Raw genomic sequence first — 19,643 nt, forward strand, 5'->3', positions numbered from 1 at the left:
CTTGTTGATATGTGTGTTTCTCTTCCTTGTCCTACTTCAATGTATTGTGACAAAAAAGTGTTATTCAAATTACTCACAACTCCATCTTTTATGAAAAGGTCAAGCATATTAAGATTGATTGACACCTTGCTCATCATCACCTTTAGCATACACACTCTCACTTTGTCTTTTTTTCATTTTTCCTTACAAATTGTGGATTTGTTTACTAAGTCATACCGGCTTCCTCGTTTTCGGTTTTTGGTTAACAAACAATCGATACTTCTTGTAGCCACATCGTGAGTTTGTAGGGGGATGTTAAAGTTATTTATTATTAGTTTTATTTAGTTACTATTTTTTTTTCTTATTTTTTTATTATATTAGAATTATTCTCTTTTTCTTTTAGAAGTAGGGTAAGTTAGTCTTTATTCCTTTGTATTAGGTTTATTTAAAGCCTAATGATGTTGTAATTTTTTTTTAAGAGTGTTCAAGATTTTCTTTCTTTTTGAATATTTTGGATTTCAAAATTATAAGCTTGCTAGTGATGCACATCGGGGAAATAGAGAGTTCAAAGACTTTATTTGTTATGAACCACTTTGAAGTATTTCTCTATTTTCCATCATTAAACAAATGGTTAGATAAAAGTTGTTAATTTTAGTTTGGGCGACTTGCTTTGGTGCCTAGTTGGTGAGAAACCTAGTGACTAGGATCTTGCTTTACCGGTTGTCAAGTTTGCTTATAATAACTTGGTTAATTAGTCCACAAGAAAAAGTCATTTTGAAATTGTTCATAGTTTTTCACTATCAATCCCTTGACCTCATTTCTTTACCAATTGATTAATGTCCCTCTAATTTTGCCCATGCATTTATTGACCATATTAATGACTTACGTGTTGAAATATGATGAATATTGTTTTGAATAATGTAGATTGTAAGCTTGCTATTAATGAACATCATAGAAAATAAAGAGTTCAACGAAGATGATTATATTATAATTTGCATTATCTTGAGCATTACCTTAGAAATTTCATAAAGAAACTTCATGCCCTCACTTGGTTCATTCCTTATCCTCTTAAGTCTTGGATCCAAAGTAAATTTGCTTGATTTGCTTTTGCACAACTATAAGTCCAATTTTAAATGTGACAAAATTATTTCTTTATTAAGGGATATTCAAGTCTCTAAATTTACCCTATTTTCTAAGGCAATCCTCCAATCCAATGCTGGATATATTGGTGGACTAGTTAGTGGTGGTCAATACTTCTTTATTTGTCGAAAATAACATCTTACCAAGAATAATACTTAAATTATTAATGAGAAGTTTTGTTGATTTGATCCTAATCTTTTAAAGCAATATCTATAATATGACTCATCGAAGTCATGTTCTTTTTTATTGAAGGAAAATGATGATAAGGCTTTTTGAAGTTAGGATTATTAAAATTAGTTTTATTGTTATGCCACCGAAAGCTTTGATGCCAACAATATTAGTTCAAGAACACAAAGATAAAACAATCACACATACGATACACGAGGTTTTAACGTGGTTCGGTCAACCATGTCTACTTCCACGAATGAGAGAGAATGATTCCACTATACAACAGAGAAGATTACAGAGAAAAAAATCAAATACAACTATTGGGTTCTCAAAACATCTTATGTTTCCCCACTCCTTGTATTCATACCCCCTCTCGCTCCACCGGGTACTTCCTGTTCTTCCTTACATCTCTATCCACCTCGTATAGTCTCTACAAGTCCATCTACATCTCATAACTTTTTCCCCTCATGACCTTAAATATTTATAGAAATATTTCCAACAACCTTCCTCATTTTATAAGGAAGTCCAATATTGCAATAATATATCAATGTAGAAATATTCTATATAATATTCTTTATAAAAAAAATGAATCTATACTGTGAAACCAATGTTTGGTTAATCTTGATTTTGATGATAACAAAACAAGGTTTAGAACTAATGATTATATTTCAAGTGTGATTAGGCAAGACGACTTTCAAAGTGGCAATACAAAGACAAATCAAGCCAAGGAGAAATCATGAAGAAGAAGACCACCTCAAAGAGAAGAGTTTTTCAAGACCAAAGCTTCTTAAAATCTCTTTGTAAGGTTGTTGGTGCACTAGGACTTTCATGCATTTCATTCTTTATTTATGCACCAAAATCATCCAAGAGTAATATTGTTTTAAATATCTTAAGAATTGGATGATTTCATGTTTTCAACTAAAACCTTGTGTTAAATGATTTTCAAACTTATGTTAAAAGGTTTTAAGTTGAAAAAGGTTGAGTGTTGAGCAAAAAAAAATGGCTCAACCGGTTCAACCAGTCGACCAATTGTGCTCGTCCGGTCGAGGATCGGTTGAAGGAGGCCAAAAAGCTTCTCTCTCTCCTAGTGACCTTTTTTTCCGGTCAAGGTTGAACCTCAACCGGTTGAGGTCCGGTCGAGGTCCGATTGAGGTCCAACGGTCACTTTCTCTAATGGCTAGTCAACCGGTCAACCCATAGCTCGACCGGTCGAACCCTCAACTGCCAGTATGACATTTTTCTTCTATAAAAAGGCTCAAAACTTCATTGTTTCATAAACTTAACCTTCCCAAATCATTCTTGATTATATTTGAGCCTTGTAAGAGTGTTTTTTAGTGCACCATTGTTTCATAACTTGCATATCTTTAGTGCACCATTCAATCCTAGTTTTTCTTGTATCTTTGAGCCTAAAGTTCTATTACTAGGATTTTGAGAGATCATTATTTGTATATCTTTGAGAGGATTTTTCTCAAGTGAGGGGTGTCACTTGAGAGGTTGTTCAAGAGTGGGATAACTCTTGAGAAGTGTAAAGGGTGCTTAAAGCCAAAAGTCCAAGAGGGTGAATTGGAACCATAATCCAATTGTAAAAAGATTGGAAGCTTGGTTGAAGCTTCAAGATAGTGGAACCCTCACTCGGTTAGGAGGTTGAGGAGAGTGGACGTAGGCAAGGAAGTGTCGAACCACTATAAACTCTCGTGTTTGCACTCTCTCTTCCCTAACTCTTTTAAATTATATGCAATTGTCTTTATTTTGTTTATTATATACTTGCTTATAATTGTCTCTTATTTTTGCATAGTTTAAATTTGTGAAAAAGAGACCATCACCCTATTTACCCCCCCTATAGGGTGATTACCGTAGTTTGGAGTAGCCTCAAATTCCTAACATATACTAATTAGGAATTTGGGACACTTCCCAACAATTTCCACCTTGGATCAAAATTCCATGAAGTTAATCTTCAAGCTCTCCATGACACAAACTTTTTTGTATCATATCACCACGAGAGAGTAATCGACTCCACCTTTAGTGAAAATTTCTTTTGTTTTCATCTTGCGTGCTTTGTGATCTTTTACTCTTCCAGAAATCTTCAACTCAAGCTCTGATACCAGTTCTTATACTAGCGAAAGCTTTGATGCCAACAATATTAGTTCAAGAACACAAAGATAAAACAATCACACATACGGTACACTAGGTTTTAACGTGATTCAGCCAACCAAGCCTACGTCCACGAATGAGAGAGAATGATTCCACTATACAACAGAGAATATTACAGAGAACAAAATCAAATACAACTATTGGGTTCTTGAAACATCCCATGTTTCCCCACTCCTTGTATTCATACCCTACTACGAACCCTCTCGCTCCACCGAGTACCTCCTGTTCTTCCTCACATCTCTATCCACCTCGTATAGTCTCTACAGGTCCCTCTACATCTCATAACTTCTTCCTCTCATGACCTAGAATATTTATAGAGATACTTCCAACAATCTTCCTTATTCTATAAGGAAGTCTAATATTGCAATAATATATCAATCTATAAATATCCTATATAATATTCTTTACAAAAAAATGAATCTATACTAATTAGGAATTTAAGACACTTCCTAACATTGAGTCTTCTTGTCTTTTATTATGTTCTCAAGTCCCTAAATTTATAAAGTCTCATTTATGTAGTGAACTAATTCATTGACATACCACCAAGTTTGTTCTTCCTCTATAAGGAATTCTTCTAAAAAATTTGAACCTAATCTTTTCAAAAAAAAAAAAAAAAAACCATACAATACTTTTGTGTTTACAAACCAAAGCTTGAGCATAAAAATTCGGTACAAATTCTTTTTTCTATTGTCTTATATCATTTGTTTCTCTCCACCTTCGCCAACTCATTTTTATATTCGCATATGCCTTCTTGTTTTTATCCATTCAATAGAATGAGCATTGAGAGAGGAAAGACTGGTGCACTTAATATATCCAAGTCAAAATAAGACTTAAACAAGTTGAAAAATTGAAAAAAAAAAAAAAAACTTGTATAAAAAGGGAGTTGCAAAGAAAAAAAGAATAATATTTGTTATATAAAATCTAAAAATAATGAATGAATATAATTGTTGAGTAAGGATACTCAAGATAGAATATAAATGAAAATAAAGTTTACGATACAAGTATTTACAAAAAAAAGTTATAAACATAGTAAAGATAACTCTTTGTTATTTTATTGGATATATATAATATGTTTATATAAAAAATAATGAATGGATATAATTGTTGAATAATGGACTCAAGATTGAATATAAATAAAAACAAATTATATCATACAAGTATTTATATATAAAAAAAAGGTAATCGATATGTTTAAGGAAATATTTGGTAAAACTTAATAATAATTATTTAATGACTTAAGTTGACCATAAGTTAAATTAAATTTAAATTATTTATTTAAAACTTATTACTTAATTGTTATTTTAAATATTAAGATTATTGCTAAAATTAACTTAAAATTTATTTTAAATCATCAAATTAATGTAAATATTCTCATAAATTATAACTAGGATAAAAAAGGTCGAGTAATAATGAAAGTATCGTGGAGTAGCAAAAAAGATCGTAGAAGTAATTATAATAAATGAGAGTAAAAAAGTAAAATGAAGATGTTGACTTAAAAATAAGTTAATTGTTTTTACTTATTACTTAAAGTTGTTTTTGTTTTTAAGTCATACCAATAAATTATTTTATCAAATATACTTAATTTACTTGATGTCTTAAATTAAGTTATTAAGTCACTTTAAGTTATTAAATTGATTTACTAAACACCCATTAAATAAAGATTTATAACAAAATATCTCTTTGATATTTTATTGGATATATATAATGTATTAAATGTTAGGGTTTGGTTATAATAGTAAATTCGTATAAAACTATGTTTGAATTGGAATTGAGATATTGATGCAAGTTTTTCCCTTTTGAATAAGATAGATTCATATATGAAAGTGATTGACAATAAGTAATTTTAAAATTGATTATTTATCCTTATGTTAGAAGTGTTTGCGATTGAGTAAATAGCTCTACAAACGAATAGATTGAATCAAATTGGAAAATAAAAAGATTTGTACGAGTTATATATTTTGTCACTACTTTGTGGGAAATCATTACGTATGAATATGTCGAAAAACATAATGAAACAAATCATGTGACATATATATTTATGTATGATTATTTTATATCATGTTTAGTTAGGTTATTTGGTACCTTAATTATCATTTTTTTTCTTTTTACTTCTATTATTTATACCTAATCTCTTTCATTTTTATCTCGGGTCAATTGTCTCGGTTCGTTATTTAACAACCTAAATTTAAGAACTAAGATGAAGTATTGAGAAGCTCTTTGGCCCCTTTAAACTTTTGAGAAAAATCCGTTTTCTTATATATATATATATATATACATTTGAAAAAATAAAACACAAAATATGAAATTTAATTTGTGAAATTCAAATTTAATACATTTATCTATAAATAATTAAAATTTTATGTATTTTTTGATAAAGATATTATCTTCGATAACGTACATTTAAATGAAACATGTATTACTTTTGACCCAAGGTATAAACACAATCTTCCCTAATTTTTTTCGTACCTATTGAATAAACATTAATTTTAGCTGGTACATAGACGACGTCGTTTCTTCTGGATCCCTTGAAGTTGAAGTCCTACATACACAGGCAGAAAAGGGTTTCACTTGTTCATAGAGGAAAATCTAATACAAGAAAATGGCAGGGAGATTGAGCAATGTAGCATCAAGGATCATGGGCGGAAACGGAGTTGTTTCTCGTTCCGTGGCTTCTTCTCTTTGTCTTCGCTCCGGCATGGGCCTCCCTGTTGGCAAACACATCGTCCCCAACAAACCAGTGAGTTTCTCTCCCCAAAATCTTAGATTTACATAACATTCCAGAAATCCTTCAATCCATCGCTTGATTGAGAGTTTCAAATCATTTCTGAACGCAAAAATCGTATTGATTTATTCTTGATAGTACCGGAAATGAAACAGTAGAAACCCTAAATACGTTTTGCTATGTTTCTGCTTTAGCTTCCTGTAAATGACGAGCTGATTTGGGACAACGGGACTCCATTCCCCGAACCCTGTATAGATCGCATTGCTGAAACTGTGGGAAAGGTAAAACTCCCCGGCTGTTGGATTTGAAGAGTTTTTATTTATTTATTTATCTTGATAATCAAAGTTTAGGGCTTTTCTGCCTGTAGAGTTTTAAGAACTTGCTATTGATTCCAGTATGAAGCATTAGCTTGGATGTGTGGAGGTTTGAGCTTTTTTGCGTCCCTTGGACTGTTGGCCGTGTGGAATGATAAAGCCTCTAAGATACCGTTTGTAAGTGAAAAATCTACCCCTATTTATAAAACCTTGGATTTTGTGAAATTCATTGATCTTGTTCGGATAGCTTATGCTTTCTTAAATTGAAAAGAGAGAAGTCAAGGGTTATAACATGGTCTTGGAGAGGAATTACATCCTTGAATAATTATATGTTTGTTGGATTTGTTGCTGCTTTATAGCAATTCTTTTGCCTTGCTAGTGTGAAACTTGGTCTCTGTGTGAAAATTGGTGTTACATGAAAATTAGCTCAGTTGATTTTTTGACATCTATGGTTGGGATTCTGATCTTTTTCAGAGAATGGAGAGTTGGAGTTCTGGTCTTTCTGAGAGAGTGAAGAGGCGATTTTGCCTATCAATTGGAAAACATGGAAACCCAACTAGAAAACAGAAGAAAAATAAATTGTACTTCCCATTCGGTTATAGATTGGAGCATTTACCTTGGTACTTTTTTTTTTCTTTTTTTGATGGGCAGAGTATTTACCTTGCACTTAACTTCTTAATCCCTTTTAGTTTGGGACCTTGCATCATGGAAGCATCAATATTTGTCAAAGGGACCCTGCTGAAAATAATTCTTTCTAGTACCCTAATCTATGTCATGTCCTTTGTAATTTTGACAAAAATGGTGAGTAATAAGCTTGAAAGGATCCAAAGAGATTTTCTTTTAGGTGAAGGTCTTTAGAAATTAGTTTGGTGAATTTGGAAGGCTGTCTTTGGAGAAGTCAATGGGTGGTTTGGGTGTAAGGAAGTTGTAGGCACAAAAAGGCTTTATTTTAGAAAATGGTTTTAAGTTGGAGGTGTTTGGGAAAAAGTACATGAAGAATAAAGAGGGATGGTATTCGGTATTCTAGTGAGGTAAAGAAGCCTCATAGGTTGGGCATGTGGAAAGTGATTGGCAAGGAAGATCGGGAGAAGGGGGGCTAGGGATTTTTTAACTAGAAAATGAGTGACTATGTTGATGGTTAGTTATCTAGATTATTGACCAATATTTAGTGGAGAGAGACTTCTTTGGAAGACATTTCCCCTCTTTCGTTTATGTGGCTACTTCCAAGACACTTGGGTGGGTGATTGTTAGGAGTTTGCGGATGAGATTGGATGGTGTTGGGTGCCAGGGTGCCTCCTTTTAGGAGAGCCTTTTTGGTTTGGAGTCAGAGTGGGTGGTACCTTCTTACATTTATTGCATATTGAGACTATTAGAAATTATTTAAATGACACACTAATGTTGATGATTTGAAGAATAGGGGTTTCAGTGAAATTTGATTGTAAGGCTTTAGAGGTTGATGGAGTATCATCTTTTCCTATACAAAAGATTTAAGCTATGTTTGGTTTCTGAAAAGTACCAAGAGAAGAAAACTTTAGGTGCGCCGTACAGATCGCTGACTGTTTGGGACGGTGTGGAGGAGAGAATGAGGAAAAAATTGGCTAGATGGAAGAGCCAATACATATCCAAAGGAGGTAGGATTACTTTGATTCGGAGTACTCTAGCTAGTATGCTCATTTACTTTATGTCCATGCTCTCTATGCCCAGAAAAGTTAGACTGAGGTTAGAGTGAATTCAGAGGGATTTCCTATGGGGAGGTGGGGCTCTTGAGAGGAAGCTTCATTTGATTAGGTGGGTGTTGAATATAATGTATTTATAGTATATAACCTTTCCTTGTTAATATAGGATACATGTATGGTAGTTAGGACTCCTAGCCTTGTATATATATATATTTCTCAATTGTAAGTAGATCATTAGATTAATAAGAATTAAGGTCTTTCTTCTTTCTCTCTCTCTCAACATGGTATCAGAGCCAAGGAAGAAAACCTAATTCTTTCTTGTTTCCCGTGTCATCAACTCCGGGAAACCTTCCGGTGACCGTGTTTCATTCCGGTCACCTTCCCCATCTTCCAATACTTTCCGGTCATTCGGATCGTCGACAGAAACTACTCACCGCCGGCGAACTTTTCCGGCGAATTTTCCGGCGAGATTTTCCGGCGACTTTTCCGGCGACGTATTTTTCCGACACCGACTATACCAGAAGGAGCGCCTGGAGGAGATCTACAACTTTTGTGAAGGCACCGGCACCAAAATCCCATCCACGCGCCGTCCACGCGCAAATTTCCGGCCGGCGACTGAATCTCACGCGCCGGCGCGTGAGGGCGCGTGAGGCCTTTTCCGGCGACGCGCCTCCTCCTCCAGCTTCGCCTGACGCCGACCAGCCTCCCTACCTCCCTGGTTCTCCCATCCGAGCCCTGCACATACCTCTTTTGGGGATTTTTGTCTCCGTCGGCCCTCCAAACAGCCTTTCCGGCGAAGCTCCGACTACTTTTTCTCCACTCCAATCCCTGCACGTGCCTTGGGAAGTGTTCTTCTACCTTTCTGGTGGTACCACGCCGCGATCTGAGGCCGTCTCCCTTTTTCGGTGGTGCCACGCCGCAATCTGAAGCCGTATTAGGGCTCTCTTCGATCCAAACATACTTCATTCTTCAGATAAGTAGATATGACTACTAAAAATTCCATTTTTTCCGCTGTTATATCTGGATCTCCTATGATTACTTCGGAGAAATTGGTTGGCAGTGACAATTATCTTTCCTGGTCTGCGTCTGTTGAACTTTGGTTTATGGGTCAAGGATATGAGGATCACTTGATTACACAGGAGGCAGATATCCCTGAGGTTGACCGCGTACAGTGGAGGAAGATAGATGCACAGTTATGTAGTGTATTATGGCAATCGGTTGATCCCAAGATTCTTCTTCATCTTCGGGCCTACAAAACTTGTTTTAAATTTTGGACTCAGGCCAAAGGATTATATACGAATGATATCCAGCGTCTTTATAAGGTGGCTTCTGCAATTGTCCATCTCAGCCAACAGGACTTGGATCTATCTACTTATATTGGCCAGATTGCCTCTCTTAAGGAGGAGTTCTTGACTGTGATGCCTCTTACTCCTGATGTTGGGGCTCAACAAACACAGCTTGACAAGTTCTTCATGGTTCTTACTCTTATTGGCCTCCGTCCGGATCTTGAGCCTGTCCGCGATCAGATTCTTGGTAGTTCATCAGTTCCGTCCTTGGATGATGTGTTTGCTCGCCTCCTCCGTATCTCCTCCACTCAGACTTTGCCATTTGATAGCACTTCAGATTCTTCTGTGTTAGTTTCTCAAACTAACTCTCGAGGAGGCCGTAGTGGTACCCGAGGTAGAGGTCAACGTCCTCATTGCACCTATTGCAATAAACTTGGCCACACTCGCGATCGTTGCTATCAGTTACATGGACGACCTCCTCGCACTGCCCATGTGGCCCAGTCCTCTGATTCTCCGCTGCCTCAAGCTCCGAGCTCTTCCGCATCTCAGGCTTCTGTTGCCTCTGTTGCCCAGCCTGGTAATGCCTCTGCCTGCCTTACCCACACATCTTCTCTTGGACCCTGGATTCTAGATTCTGGAGCTTCTGATCACTTATCTGGTAATAAGGATCTTTTCTCCTCTATTACTACTACCTCTGCTTTACCTAATGTTACCTTAGCTAATGGTTCTCAAACTGTGGCTAAAGGTATTGGTTTGGCCCTTCCTCTGCCTTCTCTACCTCTCACTTCTGTCCTTTATACTCCTGAATGTCCTTTTAATCTTATTTCCATCAGCAAAATCACTCGTACTCTTAATTGCTCTATTACCTTTTCTGATAAATTTGTGACCTTGCAGGACCGGAGTACGGGGAAGACGATTGGCATAGGACGTGAGTCTCAAGGCCTCTATCACCTCACCTCGGATTCATCTCCTGCAGTTTGCATTTCCACTGATGCTCCTCTCCTCATTCACAATCGTCTGGGCCACCCTAGTCTCTCCAAGTTCCAGAAGATGGTCCCTCGTTTTTCCACTTTATCGTCGCTTCCGTGTGAGTCATGTCAGCTTGGGAAACATACTCGTGTCTCGTTCCCAAAGCGTTTGAATAATCGGGCAAAGTCTCCTTTTGAGCTTGTCCACACTGATGTTTGGGGTCCTTGTCGGACTGCGTCTACTTTAGGATTTCAGTATTTTGTCACTTTCATTGATGATTATTCTCGATGTACTTGGTTATTTTTAATGAAAAATCGAGCTGAGTTATTCTCTATTTTCCAGAAATTTTATGCTGAAATCCAAACCCAGTTCAATGTTTCTATTCGTGTGTTACGCAGTGACAATGCCAGGGAATATTTTTCAGCCACATTTACTTCGTTTATGTCTCATCATGGGATTCTTCATCAGTCTTCTTGTGCTCATACTCCTCAACAAAATGGGGTAGCTGAACGCAAGAATCGACATCTTGTTGAGACAGCTCGTACTCTCCTCCTCCATAGCAATGTTCCTTTTCGTTTTTGGGGGACGCTGTTCTTACCGCTTGTTATTTGATTAATCGTATGCCCTCCTCTGTCTTACATGATCAGATTCCTCACTCCCTTCTCTTCCCTGACCAACCACTTTATTTCCTTCCTCCTCGTGTCTTTGGTTGTACTTGCTTTGTTCATATTCTCACTCCTGGACAGGACAAGCTTTCCGCCAAAGCCATGAAGTGTCTCTTCTTGGGATACTCTAGACTTCAGAAGGGTTATCGTTGTTATTCCCTTGAGACTCATCGATACTTTATCTCCGCTGATGTCACCTTCTTTGAGGACTCACCATTCTTTTCCACCACTTCTGAGTCTCTTCCTGTTTCTGAAGTCTTGCCTATTCCCATTGTCTCCCCACCTGATGCTATGCCTCCTCGGCCACTTCAGGTTTATCATCGTCGCCCTCGTGTCGTTGCTCCTCTCCCTTTTGCTGAGGCACCTGCTGACTCACTTCCTATCCCTTCGGCTTCACCTACCCCGGCTCTGCCTTCTCCTAATGACTTACCCATTGCTGTTCGGAAAGGTACTCGCTCTACTCGTAATCCTCATCCTATTTACAATTTTTTGAGTTATCATCGATTATCTTCACCCTATTCTGCTTTTGTTTCTGCTATATCCTCTGTTTCTCTTCCAAAGAGCACCCATGAAGCTCTTTCCCATCCAGGCTGGCGACAGGCAATGGTGGATGAAATGGCTGCTCTGCACTCTAATGGCACTTGGGATCTTGTTGTTTTACCCTCGGGTAAATCTACCGTTGGTTGTCGTTGGGTTTACGCAGTTAAGGTTGGTCCTGATGGTCAGGTTGATCGCCTTAAGGCCCGCTTAGTTGCTAAAGGCTATACTCAGGTTTATGGTTCTGATTATGGTGACACATTCTCTCCGGTTGCCAAGATTGCTTCTGTTCGTCTGCTTCTCTCCATGGCTGCCATGTGTTCTTGGCCTCTTTATCAATTGGATATTAAAAATGCCTTCCTTCATGGTGATCTTGCCGAGGAAGTTTATATGGAGCAACCTCCTGGTTTTGTTGCTCAGGGGGAGTCTGGTTTAGTATGCAGGTTACGCCGTTCTCTATATGGCTTGAAACAATCTCCTCGAGCATGGTTTAGCCGTTTTAGTTCTGTTGTTCAAGAGTTTGGCATGCTTCGCAGTACAGCAGACCATTCAGTTTTCTATCATCATAACTCGTTGGGGAAGTGTATTTATCTGGTTGTTTATGTGGACGACATCGTCATTACAGGCAGTGATCAGGATGGTATTCAGAAACTAAAGCAACACCTTTTTACCCACTTTCAGACCAAAGACTTGGGGAAACTCAAGTATTTCTTGGGAATTGAGATAGCTCAATCCAGTTCTGCTGTGGTCCTTTCCCAAAGGAAGTATGCTTTAGACATCCTGGAAGAAACTGGTATGTTAGACTGTAAACCGGTAGACACACCTATGGATCCGAATGTCAAACTTGTACCAGGACAGGGGGAGCCTTTAGGAGACCCCGGGAGATATCGACGGCTCGTAGGTAAATTGAACTATCTCACCATTACTCGTCCAGACATTTCTTTTCCTGTGAGTGTTGTTAGTCAATTCCTACAGTCACCATGTGATAGCCATTGGGATGCTGTAATCCGCATTCTTCGATATATCAAAAGTACACCAGGCCAAGGTGTGTTGTACGAGAACAGAGGTCATACTCAGGTTGTTGGTTACACAGATGCAGATTGGGCTGGCTCACCCACAGATAGACGTTCCACTTCAGGGTACTGTGTTTTTATTGGAGGTAATCTAATATCTTGGAAGAGTAAGAAACAAGATGTAGTGGCCAGATCTAGCGCTGAAGCCGAGTATCGAGCTATGGCTTTGGCAACATGTGAACTCATATGGTTGAGACATCTTCTTCTAGAGTTGAGATTTGGAAAGGATGAACAGATGAAACTCATATGTGATAACCAGGCCGCATTACATATTGCATCCAATCCAGTCTTTCATGAAAGGACCAAACATATTGAAGTTGACTGTCATTTCATTAGAGAGAAGATCGCATCAGGATGTGTTGCTACAAGTTTTGTTAATTCAAATGATCAACTAGCTGACATCTTCACTAAATCTCTCAGAGGTCCTAGGATTAAATATATTTGTAACAAGCTTGGTGCATATGACGTATATGCTCCAGCTTGAGGGGGAGTGTTGAATATAATGTATTTATAGTATATAACCTTTCCTTGTTAATATAGGATACATGTATGGTAGTTAGGACTCCTAGCCTTGTATATATATATATTTCTCAATTGTAAGTAGATCATTAGATTAATAAGAATTAAGGTCTTTCTTCTTTCTCTCTCTCTCAACAGTGGGATTTGGTATGCCTTCAGAAGTGTAATGGGGGGTTGGGGGTTAAGAGCCTTTCTATCCTCAATAAGGCTCTTTTGTGTAAATGGAGTTGAAGATTTGCTATTGAGAGAGAGGCTTTTTGGAACCAAGTGATTAGGGGAAAGTATGGGGAGGAGCAAGGGGGATGGAGTTCAAAGGAAGCAAAGGGGGGGTATGGTGTGGGGTTGTGGAAAACTCTTAGGAAGGATTGGGAAGTTGTAAAAAGTAGGCTATTTTTTGTTGTGGGGAATGGGCAAAGGGTGAAGTTTTGGAAAGATATTTGGTGTGGGGATGAACCTCTTTGTGTTTCTTTTCCTTCCTTATTTGCATTGGCAGTTTTTAAGGATGCTTGGGTTAAGGATGTTTGGAGGTGCAATGAGGGTGGGGGAAGTTGGAGCCCATTGTTTTTTAGACAGTTGAATGATTGGGAGTTGGACGAGGTGTGCAGTTTTTTTTGTGGCCTTAAATGGGAAACGAATTCAGCAAGGTGTGGATGATACGGTGATTTGGAGAGAGACTAAATGTGGGAAGTTTTCAGTTAAGTCTCTTTACAAATCATTAGTATCAGGCCATCCAGCCTCCTTCCCTTTGTCGGCTATTTGGAAAGTCTCGGTGCAGCCTAGAGTGAGTTTTTTTGGGTGGGAAGCAACGTGGGGGAAGGCCCTCACGTTGGATCAACTTCAAAGGAGAGGTTGGGCTCTAGCTAACAGATGTTACCTTTACCAAAGGAACGAAGAATCAATTGATCACATTCTACTCCATTGTGAAAAGGCAAGGACTCTTTGGGTGTTGCTTTTCTCTTTGTTCGGGGTGCAGTGGGTGCTGCCAGCCACGGTGAAGGAGATGTTTTTGGGGTGGAATGAGACCTTTGTGGGTAAGAAGAGGAAGGGTGTTTCGAAAGCAAGTCCTTTGTGCCTATTTTGGACGGTTTGGAAGACAAGGAACAAAGTGGCTTTTGAGGAAATAGAGCTGTCAATTCAAAGGCTTAAGTCTTCTTTTGTTTATCTTTTTTGGTCGGAGACAAAGATGTCTATAAAAGATGGTCCCTCGACCTTAGTTGATTTTGTTGATTGGGTGCTCTCCCATTAAGGGTGGTTTTTGGGTTGCTCCTAGGGCCTTGGCGTTCAGCTAGGGTGTGAGGGGTGTTTTTTCTTTCTTGTAATTCTAGCCACTGCTTTGGTGGCTTTTTAATACAATCCCTTTATTTATCAAAAAAAAAAAAAAGTACTAAGAGAAGAAAAAAAAATGTATAGGAAAATGATTCTCTCATATTTGGTTTCACCCACAGAAAATATGAATGCAAATCAAATATAATTGAAATTAGTTTGAAATTTATACATTTTAAAATTATTTAATCTTTATATAATAGAGGAAAATAAGTGAAATGAGTTTGAAAAACATAGAAAAATAATTTATTGACTTTAAATCTATTTTTTATTTTTCTTTCCTTTTACTGTTCCTTTTTATTTTCTTTCTTGAGCACTTTCCTTCAACCTTTTCAGGCACCAAACATAGCCTTAGAGATCCAAAATTCCTTTGAAGATGAGTTTCTTTGTTTGGAACACGGCTTAGGAAAAAATCTTATTGGCCAATGGAATGTGGTTGGATATGCCAATTTTTTTATAAGCTGGTTAGATATACCGATATTGGAAGGAATCCATGCAATTGCATTTTATTTATTTTGTTTTTTTTTTATAAGAAACAACAATGCATTATATTGAAATAGGAATTAAGAAGTATAATAAAAGGATGAGGAATCTTCCCATAAATGAAAGCTAAACATATTGAATACCAAAAGCAAAAAGTCATATGGTAATTACCAAAAACAACCTCTCCTTATTAATCCACGCCCTTAGAACTATATACTGCTAACCAATCTAGTTGAACTGCATTAAGGGAAATGCCCTTAAAAGTTGTGGTGCAGGATGCCCAAAAAGAAGTAAGGTAGTGAATGGTATTCCATAGAACCTTTGAATTCCTTGCCTTATCCTAAAAAAAATCCTAGTATTTCTTTCCCATCACACAACCCTAATTAAAGCAATACAAGCGGTTTGCCGGAATACTAGGCCTCTCTTGGATCTTTCCAATTCCTTATAATTAATGGTCATCAAGTCACAAATGCTCCTCAGGGGAATCGAATCTATCTTGGCTATTTGAATAATTTGTGCCATCGTCCATCGTCCATCGTCCATCGTCGAAGGACAATGTAAGAAGAGTTAATCTATTGATTCTCCATGCTCCATATATAACTTACAAGATATCAAGATTAAGAGCTTTGCAAGGCCTTCTCAATTATAACATGTCATTAGTATTTGCTTTTTTGTGTGCCACTAACCAAACAAAAGACTTGACCTCAAAAAGGACTTGAGATTTCCAAACAAAATTAGTAGGGAAAGCGAAAGATGAGTAGAAAGGGTGGGATAAGAATAGAAAGAAAGACTTGATTGTAAATAACCTCAAAGTAGATAAAGACTAGGCTCTCGTATCTAGAATAAATGGGGTTAAATGCAACTAAGTAAGAGAATATATGAGACTTTCTAATTCTTCTATCTCATAATCAGAATGGTTATGATGGAAATTAAAGTTCCAAGAGAAAGGATAAGTAGACCTAAGAATTGAAGAGATGTGAAGATTTTTAATTGTGACTATTTTAAATAGTCCTGGAAACTAGGAACCCAAAGGTCGGTCCCCTCACCACAAGTCTTCCCAAAAATGGATTCTCTCCCCATCTCCCACTGCAAACCAAGTGTACCTAGTAAAATCTTGAAAATCTTGTGCAATAGCCTTTCAAGGGCAACGATGTCACCACCTGATTATAGTATTGACATCTCATCAATTAGCATGTGTCCCATATATGCTTAGAATGACCTGATGCCACAAAACAAAACTCTCCCTAGGAAATCTTCATAACCATTTCCTTAAAAGAGCATGATTCCTTAGAGAAATCTTCCCAAACCCCAACCCCCCTTCCACCTTCGGCTTATGCACTAAATCCCAACTAATAAGATGGTCTCTCTTGCATTCCTCTGCTCCTAACCAAAGAAAATCCCTTTGCATTTCCAGCCACTGTAGCGGGAGTCTTGAACAAGGATAGAAAGTAGTTAGAAATATGGGATAGGCATGAGTAGATGAGAGTTATCCTTCCATCTAATGATAAATAGGCCTTTTTCCACCCATCTAATCTTCGCAAGATTCTCTCAATCACCGGATCCCAAGAAACACAAACCTTTGGGTTCCTCCCCAAGGGAAGACCCAAATAGGGAATAGGCCAATCAAAAGCCTTCCATGCAATTGCATTTTGAGTCATTGTGGACGGACTTGTAGGTAGTTGGGCTTAATTGTTTCTTTATTTGGAGTTCCTTGGGTTCTTTCTTACAAGATTAAGAATGTGATGCTTTGATGGTATGGTGGTTTTATGGGCAAGTGTGCCATTGAAATTTGAAAAAATGACTTTCCTTCGTTTTTGTAGACAATATGGAAAGAGAAAAATAGAAGAATTTGAGAGGATAGAGTCAATAAACTAAGTGGCAAAAATTTTGTTCCTTCAATACTTATCAACAAAAAAAAATTTGTTCCTTCAATATCTATATATGTGTGTGTGTGTTTTAAAATACTAAAAATTTTCACACAGGCAAAAACCTAATTTCTAACAACACTTTCCCAGAGAAGAGGTGAAGAAGGAGAGAAAAATAGAAGAAGACCAACAAAGCAAAAGGCAACACAAAGGACCTTTCGCTTAATCCATTCAATGGGATGAACCATTCAAGGTTTATAAATGCAAGAAAAAAAAGATAAAATCTATGAGTTTCTAGGGGGTACTTAATACCATCCCTTTGTGATCTTTAAATTCAGCATATGCCTTAGAACACAAAGAAGAAAAGTTATATATATATATATGATGGGGGGGAGGCAGCCGGTACCGGTGGGTTGTGGTAGCTATAATGTAACATCTATATTCAATTTTGTAGCTAGTTGGAGCATGGTCTAATACAAACTTTCCTTTTCTCTTTGATGGTGTGCCTTGTATTCTCCTTGTTTACTAGATTGCAATCCCTTTTTCATTAGATGATTTTTGATGATATTCTTTATTTAGTTTGTTGAAAATTCATTGTACATCAATATGAATCTAATTGTCAACTTCCATCAACAAAAGTAAAGCTCCAAATCACGGTCCAACAGTAGTTGCAGTAATAAATGGCTGATTCCTTCACCGACTTCTTTTTATTCTATTCACTAGTTAGGTATGATCCATTTCTAATATATATTTTCTCTGTGTGTTTACTTATAAAAAAAAACTAGTTAGGTATGATCCATCATTCAAAATAGGATGATCAACTATCACTATTTTATTAAATTAATGCCTTCAAACAGAGAGTAGCTTCTTCATAGGAACTAGACTGATCCAAGTGATTTTGGAAGTGAAGAACTTGAAGGATGATTTTCAAAGTGTGTTCCAAATCCAAAGCCTGCCTTTTTACATATGAACCACATCTTTAAGATTCTTAAACGTTGAATCCTTCACAACAGCATAAATAAATATTTCCATGATTTGATTCACCATCGCATTTTTATAGTTTTCTGACACAATTATACTAAGGAATCCATCCCCATCTCATGTATCTTTGTATGCCTTTGCTTTTCACCAACTCATACTGAATTTGCCACCATACTGCTATACCTCTGTATCTTTGGATCCTGAGTTGACTTAGCTGTATGTTGGCACCATACATCTTATTATAGCTTCCAACCTCCTTCTCCTGACTTGTTAATTCTTAACTGTCCATTATCGGAACTAGAATCCTCAAGGAACATGTCACTTCGATCCATATGTCTTGCTATCATTTTTTTTTTCCAATTTAAGAATTCTGTCTGACCATGATTCCCTCATTATGATTCAAATGCTTCCGATCCCACTTGGTCATGTGGCTCAGTTGTTCCCGTTCTCAGTGATTGGATGGACTTGCCATTTTCCGACAAGAGTTTCCTATTTGATTTGTTCTAAAGCTTTCCAGATCTTTCTCCCTTGCTACATGCTTTCATTCACCTTCTTACTTGTTTTTTGGTAAGCTCCCTTTGACAGGTTTGAACACCTGTGCTTCCCGGTAGACACCAAGCCACCCCCTTGCTGTGGCTCCTGCAGTAGTTTATGACTTTATGTTGATATAGCATTCTGCAGCCGAACATGGTTGCTGCAGATTCAGAAATTTTCAGTTGATTCTGGGTTCAAAAACTAAAGCAGACGAGTCTCTCAAGTAAGATATATTTGAGGCACATGAGTTTGCAATTTGAAATTCCTTACATAGGGAGAGTACCATCCGAAAAATTGAGCTCCTGATGAGAGGAAGACCTCTCTGATGGAAACGTCCTGAATTGTGAAAGCACCTGCAGACTAACCTGTTCTCCTAGTATGAGAATTGTGGTCCAGATGCACCACTTGGAATACTCTCTCAATTAGTGGTAACATCCATTCTCTGTAGGTACTGTTACACTAAGCAATCCAAGTTAGTGTTTTCTGTTTAAAAGTGTGTGTGGTATACTAAGTCATCTGTATGCATTGAAGTGGTTCATGTCTTCCTTTTTCTTTGACAGTATATTGCTTTGTCTCTTCTATTGGTGAAGCTCAGTGAGTTGTAATGAACTTTGGAATAATAATTTTGCATTTGGCAATTCTTTTGGAAATCAGTCTTTTCTACTAGAAGCAGCTGAATCAAAAATTCATTTTGTGCATGAAATTATTCATGTTTTTCTGAAATGAATTTGGGCCAGAAATGCTAGTGACAGAATTGCTTAAATTGCTTTCACGTTCTTGTTTCAATAAATGTCAGTTTTCTGTAAGTGACTTGGATAGATGCATGGATCTGTTAAGGTTGATCCCTAAATTAATTTAGTTGATATTACTATCCTATTCTGCTGCTGATTCATGGTACTTTGCGTTTCTTTTGAACAGACACCTAGGGTCTATCCATATGATAACCTGCGAGTGGAGCTTGGTGGAGAACCTTAGATATATCTGGTGCAAAAAAGTGCATGAACATTGTTGTTACTCATGTGTTCTCTTGTCCATTTGTTTCTCTGGTGTTGGTAGTGTCATTGGAAATAAAGGATAACTGCAGGCTCTAGCTGAAATTAACCTGTCCAAACATAATTTTTAATGTGATTCTCATTAGAAGTTTTATAATCTCATGTTTTCTTTATCCAGTTAGAATGATCTTGTATGCCTTAATATCTTCCAATCAAATTGGCTCTCTAACAAGATGCCCAACACACCATTGGAAGGGGAGTGTCAA

The 19,643-nt window shown here is 37.3% G+C and overlaps 1 protein-coding gene across 1 annotated transcript; it reads left to right on the plus strand.

Annotated features, from left to right (window-relative positions):
* Positions 1-5,996: 5,996 nt before the first annotated feature.
* On the plus strand, positions 5,997-19,643 carry LOC117904852 (NADH dehydrogenase [ubiquinone] 1 beta subcomplex subunit 8, mitochondrial). The gene is made up of 4 exons (XM_034817645.1): positions 5,997-6,175; positions 6,355-6,441; positions 6,556-6,651; positions 19,304-19,643. Exons 1-4 carry the CDS (start codon positions 6,038-6,040, stop codon positions 19,358-19,360), a joined length of 378 nt encoding a protein of 125 aa, XP_034673536.1. The 5' UTR covers positions 5,997-6,037; the 3' UTR covers positions 19,361-19,643.

The sequence above is a fragment of the Vitis riparia genome, chromosome 2 (genome assembly GCF_004353265.1).
Source record: "Vitis riparia cultivar Riparia Gloire de Montpellier isolate 1030 chromosome 2, EGFV_Vit.rip_1.0, whole genome shotgun sequence".
Taxonomy (NCBI): domain Eukaryota; kingdom Viridiplantae; phylum Streptophyta; class Magnoliopsida; order Vitales; family Vitaceae; genus Vitis; species Vitis riparia.